The sequence below is a fragment of the Theobroma umbraticum genome, unplaced genomic scaffold, assembly GCF_002168275.2.
Source record: "Theobroma umbraticum cultivar Fairchild unplaced genomic scaffold, ASM216827v3 scaffold_44.0, whole genome shotgun sequence".
Classification (NCBI taxonomy): Eukaryota; Viridiplantae; Streptophyta; class Magnoliopsida; order Malvales; family Malvaceae; genus Theobroma; species Theobroma umbraticum.
This window is the reverse complement of record NW_018397255.1, coordinates 6,572,216-6,588,808: the sequence shown is the minus strand read 5'-3', so window position 1 is coordinate 6,588,808 and position 16,593 is coordinate 6,572,216. Positions and strand designations below refer to the sequence as shown.

The following is a 16,593-nucleotide window of genomic DNA, read 5'->3' as shown; positions in this document are numbered from 1 at the left end:
AATTTTTAACAAGTTTTTATAATTTTAGATAAATGAGTTATGAAAAAATATTTAAAAAATAAATAAATTATCTTACAAGACTCAGATTTCGAGCAGTAACAAGATTCTATTAATGATGTTATTTATTAATCTTTTAAATAAAATCGTGTTGAATTTGATTTAAGTATTCTTTACAGATTTGAATTGAGAAAAAAAGTTTTCAAATTATTATTATTATTTTAATTATAAAATCAATTAAAAAAAATTTTGATTCCGCCTTTGTCTGGGAGAACTAATCTAAGCTCCCACATTCCGAGCCAATGTCAAAAGAGACTGATCTAAGCTCAAAAACATGAGAAACAGTCCCGAGCATACACAAGAAAAATACCATGCAACATTGATACTAGATGAATCAAATATGATTCGAGAAAATTGCCCTTGTACCATCCTCAGGTTTAGGTTATAAAACATTTTTCAAGTGGTAAAAGTACTGATACAAAAAGCTTTCTAAGTTCTTATGGTTCTACATGACTGGTGAGAATCACATTGAACATAAAGAAGAAAGAAAAAGAAACGGTGCACAAAAATGCTGTTCCAAAGGGAGTCTGCATTACACCAACTAGGATAATTTTTGCTGAATTTGTTTCCCTAAATTTCCAAGCGGGCCATAACCTTTCTCTTTTACCTCTTCGCTACAGTTACAACTACTAGTGTTCAAATTTGTGCCACATTTAAGACATATACCCTTGCATCTTGAATCACAAACTGCATTAATCGTAATTTCCAAATGCACCATGTCTCTTATGTGCTTCGAAATATCAATTTCTTTTTCTTCAGGAGGAAAATAAAGCCGATCATCCCAATCGATTGAAGCATCATCATCATCTTCCCCCACCTCTGGGTTACTTCCATAAAAGGATTTAAACCCTTCCTCAAAGGTTGCACCTATGTCAATAATTTCAGGTTCTTCAATGGGCTCTTCGCTTAGCAGAAGTGAGAAGTTGGAGAATATGCCCTCAGCAGCAGGCTCACCACACCTAAAACATAAAGTTCAAGGCAGAGTCAATTAGATTGAGGACAAAAGTAAATAGAGGTAAAATTCATGCAGTTGAACAATTACAAAAGAGTGCCTTGAGCCAATGACCCCGTCACACAGATTTCTTTCTGAATATGACCAGTGGATGTAATTCGCAAAACATGAACCAAAGGGACATTTGAGGGATACAAATAAGTCACAGGAACGCAGATAAGTGATAACAATCACCCAGGTGAACATAAAGATAAACAATAAAAGAGAGAAAACCCACTCTTTCATTCCTTTATTTCTTCCCCAATCCCTGGCCCCCGTGTATATTTTTCCACATATATTTTTTTTACGTATTTAACATTTGAGCATTCTGGGCGAGTAAATACCATTTTAGTGGACATGAACTGATAGAAATTTTGTCAAGGCACCTACTTCATCTTCTTTTCATCTTGCCACATTTAACATTTAAGCTTTCATGCTAAGTAATATTATTTTAGCTTTTCATGAACCTGGAACCATGTCAATGTCAAGGGCCTGACTTCACCTTCTTCTCATCTACATCATATATTTCCATTTCCTTTCTCTTTCAATTTCTATCTTTTTCATAAAAAACTAAAAGTAGCTACGTCCATGATTGAGCCATGATAAGCCAGCTTAGCACAAGCTCACTGAAACTCCCGCTTAGTAGAGCCATATATGATTGAGCCTGGCCTAAAAGAACTAATTACTCAGCTTGGCTTTGCTTGTAAACAGAATACACCATGGCTGCCAACAGCAATGACTTTTGTCAACGCATAAAACTCAAGGCCCTATTAAACATATGATCATATAGGGATTGGATAATTTGTTAAATATCTAATCTGAGATATACAATCACATAAATGCTTTACAAACATCTAATAAAGTTTGACAAGAATGTGCTTCTATTGCTTCTATTATGAACTAACAAACACATTCCATCTCATACATAACCAGAAATGCCTTTCACACATTACAAAGTATCAATACATAACTTAGATGTGAGTATAAATACGCTAAAAAAAGACTTTTAACAATGAAATTTTTAAATAGTGAAATTGAAAAAAAAAAAGGAAAGGACATTAATAACAAATAGCAAGTTCAAAGTTGATTGGCAAACTTTAAGAAAAATCCGAGCATGAGCAATTAAAACTAATTGGGAAAAACAAAATACCTATTGCAACCGAGAGTGATGACAGTTTTAATGATCCCATCAAGCCTCATCTTTTGCTTCTTCCTCGTCACATCTATGGAGATCTGAACAGGGGTTCCATTTGGATAATCTTTCACAGCTCTTGTGACCCGCAACCCCATAACCGAAGCCCTAGTTTTTGAGATATCACTTGACAGTTTTCCTAATCCAAGCCTCTCTAAGGTTGTGCAATATTCCAAATGGGTAATAGAAGGGTTTCTCCTGTATATAACCGCTCCTTCCCACGGTGATCCTATGTCTTCAATATCTTCTTGATCTTCCCAATCAATAGTTATTGTGTTTTCCTCAGTGAAATACTCACTATTTTGGTTGATGGAATCTCTGACAGGCTTCAAAACGTTCAGTGATTTGCTTCTGAAATTATTTTGGCTATTTAGGGTCACACTCCAAGGTAATTTGCAGTGAACAACAAAAGAACACGGAATTGATAAAGCAGGTTTCCGGAATTTCTCATTACATGCTTTGAATAGATTAAATCGTGAGGGAAAAGTTACTGAGGATGATGATATTACAAGGGACATTTAGGGTCCTTAATATTACTGGAGCAAACTAATACTACAGAAAATTGATAAAGTTTTTCGGTAGACTAACTTGGATGTGGGAAAGAAAGAGGCCAAGCGATATGCAACTTGGAATTACTACAGAGGGTGAATCATGTAAAATATGGAGATAAATGATGTAAACATAACAACCCGAGTCTGCAAAAGAGCTGAGCACACATTTAAGACAAAAAATAAATAAACAAATCAGTCCATATATATAACAGAAACTAAAGATGAAGAAATGCATACTTATAATAGAATTTAGAAACAATCTAAGAATGGAACAGAACCCTTTTAACCTGATACAAACTCTTTAATCTGAATTCAATGGCAAATATAATTGCAAAATGAAAAAGGAACAATAAAACCCAACACAGGCAGCATTACAATGTAATCCTAGGGAAGGAAGCCCAGTGCTCCTGGCGAAAATTAGTTATTCATAAGATACCTGTATCTTCTAAATTTAGTTTTTTTTTTTTTGTCTCTGTTTTATTTGAACATATTATGCCCAACCAGTTCTAGCTGAGATTATCTCTAAGTTTATTTATCAGCTGATTTTATCTTTGAAATATATTAAATTAAATATTACAATTAAAACAGAGCAAAATATCAAACTACAACAAAATTGCATGAGGCAACCCAACATAATTTCAGGAGGATGAAAGTTTCATATACAGTCAACAAAAAAAAGCAGAAAGAAACCAGATATTTGGTTAATAACAACGCAAGAAAATAGATTAGACGATAGAAAAATGAAAAGATTGCTGTATTTACCTTAATAATGAATGGATAAGGAGAAATGGGAAGCTCGAGAATTGGCCTGAGAAGAGGAAAGAAAAAGGTGCTGCAAGGATAGAGGTAGATGACGAGGTAGAGAGAGTAACGAGAGAGTGGGAAAAAACTATATATCCCATTTAACACAATCTGATTTAAGTTGACCCGAAAGCACAGCCCGACCCGACTTGTATAAAATGATGCTTAATCTGATTAGCATTGCAGAAGGCTGCAGCCTCACAAGCAAATTGAACAGAGTTTCATTCTCTCACTCTTCACTCTTGAAACACTGGTACGTTCAAAGCCCACGACAATATAAAAATGTCAATGTTTCCGTCACCTCTCTCGCCTCACCCGCCACCACTTCCCTTTCCCCTTCCCTTCTTCCCTTATCTCTCCTTCCCCTGGCCGTCATCACCATGTCTTCACACCCTTTCGCCGCATTTTCCTTTGTCGGCACGCTCAAAAAATCCTCCTTCCGGTGCTTTTGCTCATTCTCCGCTACCTGTTCGAGTATGTATTGGTTCAGGCATTTCATCGAGCAGGTTTTGTGTTGGACAGTTGCTTACCTTTTAACTTAAAAATGTCTTATTGGCATGTTTTTAGATTGGAATGGCCATGTGGGGGCTGGCGAAGAGAAGTATGATGTTATTGTGGTTGGAGGAGGACACGCAGGTTGTGAAGCTGCTCTTGCGTCGGCTCGGTTGGGGGCCAAAACTCTGCTTCTCACCCTGAACATTGATCGGATTGCGTGGCAGGTTATCTTCTTCTTCGTGTTGTTTATTATCGGATCGAAGTTAAGAAATTACAGGCTATGGCACGAAATATTTGTTACTGACATAATTTGAGTTTTGTTACTTTCAGCCTTGTAATCCAGCGGTTGGTGGACTTGCAAAATCACAACTTGTGCATGAAGTGGATGCGCTTGGTGGTGAAATTGGAAAGATTGCTGATAAGTAATGTCCTCAAATCTCCAAGGTTTTCATTTTTGATAATTGTTCTTTTGCTTTGGGAAGCAATAGCATAAAAGCAAAAAGTGTATGTGAATATAAAACCAAATATAATATTTTTGAATGATTAAAAAGTAAAAAAGTTAACTATTCTGAGATTTAAATTCTGTATAGAACAATTATGTTTGAATGTTGTGTTCCATTTTAGCCATTTGCTCATATTTGATGAAATATGATTTTGTTTTTTACCAACATTTTAGGAAGAACAACATATATAGTAAAAGCAACAATCTCATTTTAATTGTTGATTACCATATTAACATGTTTTAAGTGAAACATAATCCTATCCTCAATCTCATTGTAGCCTGGATGGCAATTAGTTCTTCTTTATGTTATCGAAACGGTTATAACCCTCTTCATTTTTTACTTTTTGTACCTATAGGTGCTATTTACAAAAGCGTGTTCTCAATGCTTCAAGAGGTCCTGCTGTTCGGGCATTGCGTGCACAAACTGACAAAAGGGAATATGCAATGCAAATGAAAAATGTGGTAGAGAGGCAAGCAACTTTCGGTTTATTACTTTTTACACTTCCATTTATAGCATCAATTATCAAAATTGTATTTCTAAACTGTAGTTTAATTTATTTTGTTGAAAGTAAACCTCAATTTTGGAACAGCATTAACACTATCTGACCAGCTGATTAGCTTACCTATTCATGATGTTTCCCACTTATAGTTGGGAAATATATCTTATGTGAGCATTTATGATTGAATTGTTATAATATTCAAAGGCAATTGGTAGAGTTGATAATGTTGATATTAGAAAATTGTGACAAAAAGGTGTAAGTTCACATAGAAAGAAGGAGATGGGGAACTTAGAGAGTTCCAAATACGCACTTAATCTCTACAAACCATCTATACCTTGTAGGAGACTAGGAGTGACATGTTTTGATATAAGTATTTTATCTTAGAGATACAGACCTGAGATAAATCAGATGTTGTGATGAAAATATATGTAATTTTAATTAAACAACTTTGAAAAGTTGACTCTGTTAGTCCTTCCTTGCCTAGTGTTTACAGATTCAATTTCTGAAGGAAAAATAGTTCAGTATAATGGATACCATGTTTTGTATAACAAACAGAGGCATGGCATTCCTTTGTTTTTAATTATCTGATATTTACAGATTTAGTTTATGTAGGAGCATGTGCATTCTGTTTAGATGATGAAAACTGGGCCATATGCTCTCTGTTAAGTCAATGAATAAATAAAGTAATAAATAGACAAGAAGGGGTGGAAAGAAGAAGCATATTATGAGAAGGAAACATAGCTCTAGAGAGAAATAGAGAGAGGGCATGGATAAGTCAGTTATTATAGTAGCCCTTTCCTTACTCTTGCAGAAAGCCATGTTGTCCTGTTTATGTAAAACTTGAAGTACAGCTAAAAAGATTTTAAAATTATTGAAAAAAAGGGTGATATCTAAGACATGGCCAAAAGCCATCTCTTCCCGTCCAAATAAGCATGCTTGAGTTCCATAGGCTTGCAACTGAGCAAGGGTGCCTTGCCTGGAGAGTGTGAGGTGCTTTTGATGTTTAGCTTGCCTTATCATCTGGGTGAATGCCTTGACTACCTCAGGCGTTTATTTTTCACATTCGTAGTTTAACTTGATTTTACTGATATTTTTTTTGAAAGTTGATTTTTTTGATATTGATTGGTCCATATAGTTATTAGAGAAATTGAAATAGTATACCAACAGCTTTTGGTAGTTGAGATCTTTTGTTTGCCCAAATCAGGTTCTATCAATTTGGTTACCACTTTTTGCCTACTTTGTGCCAGATATCTATGTTTTCAATAATTGAACATGCCCACATTCATGGATGAATATTTTGTTTATTTGCTTTTTTCTAACCACTGGATTGGCTTCTATTTTCAGCACTCCAAATCTCTCAATTAGAGAGGCGATGGTGACAGATATTTTGCTCGGAAAGAATGACAATGTCGAAGGTGTTTGCACATTTTTTGGAATGAACTTCTATGCCCCTGCTGTTATTCTGACAACTGGAACTTTTATGAGTGGTAAAATATGGGTTGGTAGAACTTCTATGCCTGCTGGAAGAGCTGGTGAGTCCGCATCGCATGGGCTGACTGAAAACTTGCAGCGTCTTGGATTTGAAAGTGATCGATTAAAAACTGGAACCCCGGCACGAGTGGACTGCCGTACTGTTGATTTTTCTGGATTGGAGCGTCAGCATGGAGATGAAGAGGTCCTTCCATTTAATCTCATAAGTAGGTTCAGTGGATTAAAATTGTATGATTTAAGATATTAAATCACGGTTCAAAGTTTGCAACCTGCTAAAAGATGCATAATTTAAAAAATCTTGGGCCACGTAGTAAAATTATTACATTCATGTAATGAGATGGGCAAAGTTTCTATTTTCACCAAAGTGAGAATAGAACTTTCTAGTTTCAATTACACATAGCACTGTATTTTGCCCAGAAGGGACGGGCTGATTCCAGGAGCAGATAATTTCTGGTTTATGTTTTTTACCTTGATTAGAAGAACTACCTAACAACACAAGGTTTCATCATGCAATACTGTTAACTTGTAGGCTGCTTAGAACGTATTGTACCTTTACCTTTTAGTGGTTAATTGCAGTAGAAAGTTACTGGTATTTGTCGTTCTTATTATTGTTTTTAAAAATGTGAATAATATTTGCAGGTCACCTGGTTTAGTTTTGATCCTGATTTCCACATTGAAAGGGAACAAATGTGTTGTTATCTGACACGAACTACAAAGATTACCCACCAGCTTATTAAGGACAACTTGCATGAAACTCCTACCTATGGAGGATGGATTGAAGCTAAGGGGCCTAGATACTGCCCTTCCATTGAAGATAAGGTAAGCTTTATATTGTTTGGGTTATACTTTTATTGGTTGAACTAGCACTGAAAAGTCATTTTATGCTGTGTAGTGCTAGATTTATGCTTGAGTTCAGTTTTCACTAGTTGAAGTCATCCCTTTTAGTTTTTCACTCTTATCATGTGCTTCTTAGAGTTCCACATGATATCTTAAGTTCTTAAAGAAATAATAATTTCACTTGTATTCATTATGTTATACGATTATACTTTTTTTGGTTGAACTGGCATTGAGCAGTCATATTATGCAGTGTAGTGCTATATATATGCATGGTGTTTCACGTATCCCTAGTTGAAGTATTCCCTTTTATTTTTTTCAGTCTTACCGTGTGCATCTTTGAGTTCTACATGATTTCTTAAATTTTTTAAGGAGCTACTACTTTTGCTTGAGTTCATTGTGCTTTAAGATTGTGAATTTTCATGTACATCAGTTTAAAACTAGTAGCAAGAATTCTTTGTCATACGGTGTGGCTAAACTCTAAGTTGTGCCTATATATATTATATGTTGACAACTTATGCTTGAGAAGATTCGTACTATCACTGGAACTTTTATATGTTGACCATATACTCATCTGATAGTATATCTATAGTTGACAATTTATACTAGAGAAGATTCGTACTATCACTGGAACTTTTATATGTTGACCATATGCTCATCTGATAATTTATCTAGAACTCTGGCTTTTCTTACTCTTAATCTTTTTTATATGCACGAGCTACCCATTAGCTTACACAAAGCGACTGCATTTTTTTCCTTCCCAGTGATCATCAAGTGTTTGAAAAGAAATGCTGCTGATTAATTTTTGCTAGGTGCTGTGTAAATCCATGCTTGTATAGTTTTATGGACTTACCTCAACTAGTTTCATGCAGTTATGAAATTTGTTATGGAAGTAAAAACTGCAGTATCTCATCAAGTTATAATCTGATAATAGATTAAAGAATCTTCCATGTCTTTTAGCCTTTTCAAAGGAGTGATGTTTTTAAAATGGTTTAAGGCTGCTACTCCATTGCTGGTTCAACCTTGTTTGTTGATAATGTTTTTCAAGAAAAGAAATTTTTCTATTTAAGCATTTGAATTTTCTGAATAATGTAACTCGCTCTTGTTACATATTTTTCCCATTGGTTTCTTTAGATTGTGAGATTTCAAGACAAAGAGTCTCATCAGATTTTTCTTGAGCCAGAGGGTCGGACTGTGCCTGAGCTCTATGTCCAGGTAATGCTTTTGTGCCTCTACCAATAATATGGGGTAAATGGGGCAAAGATAATTTCTTGGCTATGCCTTGTGGCTTGGTGGTACCTATCTCTTCCATTATGTGTGGAGAGTTAGCATTTATAGATTTTTAGCCTAGGTAAATGGGTTAAGGAAAGGAAAAAAAAGATGACATTTGACTCCTTTTACGGGGATCCTATGATATTTCTTCTTTTATTCCTCTTCACCTTTTAAATTAGGAGGAAAGTTTGATTGAAACCACGTTCTTTGAAATATCTCTTTTCTACTGAGGTTCTGAAACTGGTTTGATTCATGTAACTACAATATGTGCACAGTTGCTATGTTGGGTTGTCCTATGAATGTTTTGGTTTCTGGTGTTTTCCACTGCTTCAATTATAGTTGTTACATTTTTTGTTTAAATGTGCTGAATATGTGCTGGATTGCCTAATTATCAATGTTAAAAGAGTCAGAGGTTACTTTTTAATATGTCCATATAATGTGAATTCTCATGCATCTTCTTCTCTTTAACATACATAGTTCATTGTTTTATCACCTTCACAGGGTTTCTCAACTGGTTTACCAGAAAGACTACAGTTACCACTCTTGAGAACTTTGCCTGGACTTGAGAATTGTTCAATGTTGAGGCCTGCATATGCTGTTGAATATGATTATTTGCCAGCTCATCAGTGCTCTAGGTCTCTTATGACAAAGAAAGTTGAAGGTCTATTCTTCTCTGGTCAGATAAATGGAACTACTGGCTATGAAGAAGCTGCTGCACAGGTTTACATATTTAATTTTCCAATTTTCTGCTGTACTTTATGGTGCCTTTACCAAGTGGAAAGAAAATATCTTATTAGACATTTTTAAGTTTTCTTTATTAAATATCAACAAACCCATGTGGCTCCTTTTTATTATTTTTCTTTTTTTGAAATTATTTGGTACAGGGCATCATTTCTGGTATTAATGCTGCCAGGCATTCAGATGGTAAGCCTCTTATTGTTCTTGAGCGGGAAAGCAGTTACATAGGAACACTGATTGATGATCTGGTCACTAAGGATCTTCGAGAGCCTTACCGCATGTTAACAAGGTAAGCAACCCAAATTCATGATGTTGTTATGATTGTTTTCTACGCCTTATCATGCTAATCCTTTTTGCTGTTGCTTTCGTGTTTGAGAATTGGGTGATTTGTGGTTAAACACATTCCTCACATTTGCTGTTACATTTAGTTTCTCATGTTCAGATGTATATGAATTTCAGAGATCTTTTAATCCTCATTCAATTTCACAGAATGTTTTTATAATTGGTTGTTTCGCTGTCATGTATTAGCTGAAGTAATGGTGCTTTCTGTGTTCTAGACCTGGTGGTGATGCATGTTCAAAAAGGGATTTGTTATCTTTTCTATATAATCATGCTTGAATCTACATTTATTTAGAGTTACTTTGCAGTCCTTTTAAATAGAGTTGTATATGGTTCGCTTCGTTTTTTCTTTAAAAAATTTTAAGTAAATTGAAATATTCAGGTTTTCAATGAAAAAGAAAAACTGAAATAAAATAGAATTGTGTAAAATCTGAATCAAACCGAACCAAGTTCTTATGTTTTGGTTGCTTAGGTTTTTTTTAGCTATTTTTTTTCAAAGGCTTTTTATTGGCTATAATTTTATGAGTTTATCTTTTTAAATTATAAAAGAAAATGTTTTTTTCTATTTTGTAAAAATAAAAATTAGCATTTCAATTATTAAAAGTTCAATTTGGTTTGGCTTAGATTATTTCAGTTTTTTTGTTTCACAAGATGAAAATGAACTGAAATGAGTATTGTTATTGAAACCGAAGCATTAAAAACCGTTCAAACACTAACTGCTTTGCCAAATCTTGGGTAGGGAAAAAGGAGGAAGGAAAAAGATAAATGTCATTCTATCCATGTGTCTCTTGAAACAACCAAAATGTAGGGTTACACTTTAATTTTCTTGCTTGGTTTTGTGGGATCCCTCCTGCGTTGCCAACCCTGGAAGAAAAAAAAAGAACTGAGGGAGAAAAGAAAAGAGCAGCAGCAATAGTTCATACTAAAATCTGTTTGGTTTGAGTACACTCTGACAAATTTTATGTTCTTTGATATTTGTACCATACTGAGCAAGACAATGAGTCTTGTTCTCCCTTACCTGGCATGTTGTTCAATAAATAATAAGTAATGAACTCGGAATAAATTTACTTAGTTTTCATAAAAAAATGATTGTTGGTTTCTGAAGTAAGTGCATAAATTTAAATTGGGGATGCATTAACATTTTGAGGGATAGGAATCATCATGTAGTACTTAGCTATGGTTATAAAAGCCATCAACCCCAATTTTCTGAAAATCTTACTGGACTATTTTGAGACTAGGATAAAAGAAAGGGAAAAAGCTTTTGAAGAGTTCTTTCTATCAGCTGGACAAATAAATATCCTTTGTATCCCGTACTCATTGTAGATTGTTAGCTGGATGTTTTCTAAGGATGTTTTTGTAGTCTTGAGCTGCCTGCTACTTTTTGCTAGAAAAAGACAATTCATATGTTGACATTGAAACTAGGTTGATGTCTATTTGACCTAGAAAACTTGGCTTTAGCTCATCTTTATAAAATCTAATTGAGTCATTTTCTTCCTCCTTTTCTCCCCTTTCTAGCCGTTCAGAACATCGATTGCTTCTTCGATCTGATAATGCTGATAGTCGTCTCACACCTTTGGGGCGTGACATTGGGTTGATAGATGATAGGCGCTGGAAAATATACCAGGACAAACAAGCAAGAATTTCAGAGGAAAAAAAGCGATTGAAAACTGTTAGGATTTCAGGTTTGTATTCTTTCTCTTCTTTTTTCTCCTCTTCCTTGACAGCCGGGAGCTTGAACTTGTAGATTTTCTATCAGGAACTTTTTTTTTTTTAAAGGAAAGAAGACTAATAGCTGATGCATATGGGAAGGGGTTTAACTTTTGTGGCATCTCTTTACTTGATTTATACATGGCGAACAATGCATGATAGGACCAATGAATGGCATCTCTTTCTTCGCAGCTGCCATTAAGAAAAATTTAACCAGAGCAAATTGAAGAGAATTGCCATCATAGTGCATGGATAATGCTCCAAAACGATAATAATTGAAAGGTTTGGTTGCAAATTTCATGGCTCTTGTCAGTAGCCTCATCTTTTCTAGTATGGTTGACAGTTGAATTCTTCTTTGCATCAAATTTCATCATTAATTTGAGCTCAACTTGATGTAATCCTTGATATTATAATAAGTAATAGTAGAAGTTTGTGACTTGTTGGAATTCTAAAATGGGGAACATTTTCTGGTTGCTTTCAGGTGGAGATTTGGCTGCTGATGTTTCTCTTCTTTCTGGTCAACCTGTGAAGGACTCTTCAACACTAGAGAGTCTTCTTAAGAAACCACACATAGAATATAAAATTCTTGATAAACATGGATTTGGGGACACAATGTTATCAAGATCAGAGAAAGAATGTGTTGAAATTGATATAAAGTATGAGGGCTTCATTATTCGCCAACAAATCCAACTCCAACAGGTATGAATTTATGGTTACAGCCTGAAACATCATTCTATTGCACCATAGCTCAAGGTATCCACCTCTATCTACAATCATTTACATCGATATAATTTAGGGAGGGATTTATTTATGAAAAATGTTGCCTTTTTTTTTGTTTGTCAAATTTTCAATCCTTGTCTTTGTTGTGCTTGCAGATGGTCCATAAACAACATAGACAGCTTCCAGAGGACTTGGATTACTATGCAATGACAACTTTGTCTCATGAAGCACGTGAAAAACTCTCCAAGGTGAAACATTCATGTTTCAGTTCTTGCTATAAAAGATGGACTGGAAATTCTTTCCTTTTGGGGATCATTTTTAGGCGGTCATCTAGTCGAAAGTAACTTGGCAAGTGATTAATGTGTGATCATCTATGTGTGTGTGTGTGGTTGGCTTCACAATGTTTCACACTCAAACAATATTTGGTGATATTACTTTTCCAGTTTTACCCAGAGTGGCTTGAAGACACAACCATTAACCTGAATTAACTTGTGTTGTGGCTCAAACTAATTTACTCATGGACTGAGTTCACAATTGAGAATTTGCCTGGATTAATTGTTCAAAATTTTGTGAAATCTGGTTCTCTGCAGTTGAGGTTTGATCAATTTGTAATTGACTTGAAATTTTAATCCTAACAGGTCAGGCCGCAAACTATTGGTCAAGCAAGCAGAGTGGGTGGGGTAAGTCCTGCTGACATAACCGCTCTTATGATCATCCTTGAAACCAACCGAAGGAAAGGTCAAGAACAGAAAAGACACCAGATGCTTGCTTCTGTCATGGCAGATACCGTTGAAAACATGTCTGATACATTAACAGAGACAGTTAGCAATTAGCAGCAGAATGTAAGCCCCCTTTAACTAATTTGAACTTATGCATGTCTCACTATCGTTGCAAGTTAGGAAAAATTTAGGAGCATGGAAATGCAGATGGGATGTGGACTCTTTAACATGCATGTCTCACTATAATTTGAACTTATAGTCTCGAAGACCTAGTGTTTTGAAGATTTTTGGAGGCTATAGTTCTGCATTGGGACCAAGAATTGGAGGTTAGTTTTTTCCCTTTTTTATCTACTTCTTAAATTTTAAGTGTATATTATCAATATTTTATCTTGGCACTTAGGTTATTTTTGTATCATTTAACACCGTCTGTAAGTAGCATGAATATTCAGTCTGTAACTACCACATTTATTCTTGAATAATATGTTGAAGCACTTTGGAGTGAATTTACATTAGGCTACCACATTTATTTTTGTATCATTCTTGGGCTACCAATGCATTCTCATTTTATAAACCTCACTGCACATCTTTAGCAGCTCAACGATATTCTCTTCTTGGCCCTAAGATGTAAGTTAATTTTTCTTTTCTTATACTTGTATTAACCTTCTAGATTGAATTTAATATTAAATAATTAGTGGGACCAGAACAGTTCTATTCTATTGGAGAAATATGTATGTATAGAGATAATGAGCTTGGTTCCTCTTTAGCTTTTCTTTACATTGAATGCATCATATTTTTTTAAATTTTTGCTACACATTCTTTTTATGGCTTGTTCTTATATTTGCAGTGAAAACTAGAAATGTGTTTGCTATTTGAATTTTAGTTGCAGTTTTTTTTTTTTCTCAAATTGAACAGGTATTGTACAAATGCAATCATCATTAGTGTATGCAAAATCTCTTTAGCTGCTTTTGTTATTGAAAATGCTGCTAAAACTTATAAAGGGTAGCCAAATTTTTGAAAATGCCATTGAAAGTGTTGAAAGAGTGCTGCTTCAAAGATTTTTTTGTGGCACAAGTTTTTTTTTTTTTTTAAAAAAAAGAAGATAAATTTGTTCTAGTGCAACCATCTGGTAACGGCTTGCTTTTTTTAAAGTAAAGAAGCAAAGGATTGATTACCAAGCATATCATTTTAATTGAGAGTTTATATTTGATTAAATATCAATATATAAAACTTATATATTATTACTTAATTAAGTGTTATCTTTTCACCGTTTTTGCCAAAATATTTAAGCAAATACTTTGAAAAAATATTGTGATTTGTTATTTTTGAAAAAAAAAATGTTTACAAGCATGCATTTTTAATGTGACCAAAATGTTTTAGATTTATGGTAAAAGAAACAAAGGGAGGAAGGAGGAAGAAAAAAAAATGAAACTTTTTATCCTTATATTGTTTTCTTTTTTTGTTTTTTCTTCTCATTTTATTCTTAAATATTTTCTGTGAAAATTTAAAATTTAAATAATTTGTTCAAAAATAATTAAATATAAAAAAATTTCAATCTATACTTATGAAAACAACAAAATAAACACATGTTAGTGCATACAAAAAATGTATGATTAATTTATAAAATAAATTTCAATCATAATTTTGAAAATCTATTATTTAACTCTGCGACAACACACTGATAATCAATACCAGAATTCCTTGATGCTGAAATTTACCATCCTCACTTGATATACAGCCAGAAATTATGTCGACAAAAGTGACAAGCTAATAATTTAAAGTGTAAATTGGCAGTCATAGGAGGCGAACATCAAGGTATTGCATGAACAAAAATATAATATAAACCAAACACGTTATCTTTCTCTTTCCCCCCCTCCCTCCGTAGTCTCCTTGTGGTTTTCACACAAATTAACCATATTTTACGTAAACAAACTTTTGAACACGTCTAAGTTCTAACCTAACCTAGGATAATCCCACCATAGCCCTGCAACAACATCTTCACCAACAAAGCGCCCAGCAAAATCCCATCCCTAAATGGATCCATCCTTCCGATCCCAGTAATCAACAACATGGATCATGATGACAAAGAAACTCAGATTATTTGAACCTTCTCGTAGATTTCCCAAATGCCTGAACCAGATCCCAAGGCTGGCCGCGCATACATATGGACCATCAGTTGCATTTTGTTTATTTGTATAGCTGCTGGAGGTGGCTGCCTTTTGGCTTACATGACCATTCCTGATTCACAATCCTCTGTATTGCTGCCTGCTCTTGGTTTTACCCTTGTTTGCCTGCCTTGGATATTTTGGATCACAACCGTAATTTATCGGATAACTTCGAGGGCCTTTGGATTCAGGATGGTAATTGGTAGCTTGTATGTTAATGGTAGTGTCCACAGAGGTGGCGGCGACCATGGTGGCGGAGGAGGCGGCGCAGCTGCAACTGTTAATGATATTAACGAGGCACAAATTCTTGATGTCAGCACAAAATCTCCAGAGAGTTCTCCAGAGAATGACGGAAGGCAGGTTCAATTTGGTGAAGCTATGGTGATTGGTAATGAGAAAAATGGTGATCATATCCGGGAGGAAGGAAATATGAAGAGACCGGGTAGCTCTTCCTCAAGCAGTTCAAACGATATATCTGTTACTTCTCATGAGAGTGAAATGCCATTGGCCTTATCAATGGCATCATAATCAAACATTTGATATTGAATCATTTACAACATTAATTCCGAGGACGGATGGAATGCATTGCAATGGGTTGGATCTCAAGCCATAATTACTACTTTTCGTCAGGAAAGGGTTTTCTCTTGGCTTCTGAATATATATATATATATATATAGATATATAGATATATAGATATATTTCATGACTGTAGATTATACTTATTTTTTAAGATCCATGTTGTTTTGTTGCCTGAATTCAATATGGAGATATAGCCCTTTTGCACAAACACAACTTTTTCTTCCTATGAAAAATGCACATTTGACCCTAGAAAAGAATGCATGCTTGTTGACCTTTCAAACACAATTAGACTAATTTTTTGCTTTCTCCATCCTTTTTTCCTTTCTTAAACTTGTTCTAATTAATTGTCATTAATTTAAGGAATTTTTTGTAAGATGTAGTCTTTAGAAATCGAAGCCAATGTGACATTCTTATCTTGTATTATTGAAGAAAATTTTATTATTGTCTGCAAGGAAACCAACTGATTTATTACAAAAATTATTGCATGAGGTTCCTTCTCTGGATTCTATACTGATATTCGATATTGTAATTTTCTTTTTGTGCTTGCTTTTTGTTTAAAAGAAGTTATTCATTGATATAATGAAAGGGGTAACCACATTACAGAAATGAAGCCTATGATTAAAATGCTAAATCAAAGCTAGCATGGTAATCATAAGTCTTTCAAAACCCTAGACATTAAAACAATAAACACAACCACCCATTACCAAAGTTGGTAAAGCATAAACCACAATAATCACCTTCCCTGTAAGAAAGTAGTACTACTTACAGCCCAGCACATCTACACCCACATACCATAAATATTGCAAGTAACGGTTAACCGTAGAAGTCGAGAACCTAGTCATCACCATTTACCTACCCCATCCTGGAAATTGAGAAAATCAACAGTAGAATACATACAAGACTAGCAAGTTTCCATCCAAAATAAATCGTTAAAGGAGTGAAA

The 16,593-nt window shown here is 34.5% G+C and overlaps 3 protein-coding genes across 4 annotated transcripts; 2 read left to right on the top strand and 1 right to left on the bottom strand.

Moving 5' to 3' along the window:
• Positions 1-417: 417 nt before the first annotated feature.
• LOC110409360 (BTB/POZ domain protein, putative (DUF177)) lies at positions 418-3,815 on the bottom strand. Of its 2 annotated transcripts, none has more exons than XM_021418674.2 (3): positions 3,554-3,815; positions 2,199-2,591; positions 418-1,016 (listed from the first exon to the last, which is right to left on the bottom strand). In XM_021418674.2, the coding sequence occupies exons 1-3, from the start codon at positions 3,691-3,693 to the stop codon at positions 599-601; spliced, it is 951 nt and encodes a 316-aa protein (XP_021274349.1). In that variant the 5' UTR covers positions 3,694-3,815; the 3' UTR covers positions 418-598. The 2 variants fall into 2 exon arrangements, with proteins under 2 accessions (XP_021274349.1, XP_021274348.1); XM_021418673.1 differs by having other exon boundaries at positions 2,199-2,946; positions 3,554-3,685.
• A 98-nt stretch (positions 3,816-3,913) lies between these two features.
• LOC110409359 (glucose-inhibited division family A protein) lies at positions 3,914-14,018 on the top strand. The gene is made up of 13 exons (XM_021418671.2): positions 3,914-4,066; positions 4,160-4,311; positions 4,418-4,509; positions 4,946-5,059; positions 6,434-6,764; positions 7,220-7,399; positions 8,549-8,629; positions 9,188-9,406; positions 9,571-9,713; positions 11,279-11,445; positions 11,952-12,169; positions 12,346-12,438; positions 12,829-14,018. Exons 1-13 carry the CDS (start codon positions 3,973-3,975, stop codon positions 13,021-13,023), a joined length of 2,079 nt encoding a protein of 692 aa, XP_021274346.2. The 5' UTR covers positions 3,914-3,972; the 3' UTR covers positions 13,024-14,018.
• A 119-nt stretch (positions 14,019-14,137) lies between these two features.
• LOC110409631 (Putative membrane lipoprotein) lies at positions 14,138-15,952 on the top strand. The gene has a single exon (XM_021419051.2). The coding sequence runs from the start codon at positions 15,033-15,035 to the stop codon at positions 15,597-15,599; it is 567 nt and encodes a 188-aa protein (XP_021274726.1). The 5' UTR covers positions 14,138-15,032; the 3' UTR covers positions 15,600-15,952.
• The last annotated feature ends 641 nt before the right edge of the window (positions 15,953-16,593 follow it).

Bases quoted from the DNA above. Each gene is read 5' to 3' on its own strand.
- LOC110409360 (XM_021418673.1), bottom strand. From the start codon at position 2,758: ATGTCCCTTGTAATATCATCATCCTCAGTAACTTTTCCCTCACGATTT. The intron at 1,017-2,198 runs GTATTTTGTTTT...TTTATGTTTTAG, and splicing joins ATCACTCTCGGTTGCAATAG to GTGTGGTGAGCCTGCTGCTG.
- LOC110409359 (XM_021418671.2), top strand. From the start codon at position 3,973: ATGTCTTCACACCCTTTCGCCGCATTTTCCTTTGTCGGCACGCTCAAA. The intron at 4,067-4,159 runs GTATGTATTGGT...GCATGTTTTTAG, and splicing joins ATTCTCCGCTACCTGTTCGA to ATTGGAATGGCCATGTGGGG. The intron at 6,765-7,219 runs GTCCTTCCATTT...TAATATTTGCAG, and splicing joins GTCAGCATGGAGATGAAGAG to GTCACCTGGTTTAGTTTTGA.
- LOC110409631 (XM_021419051.2), top strand. From the start codon at position 15,033: ATGCCTGAACCAGATCCCAAGGCTGGCCGCGCATACATATGGACCATC.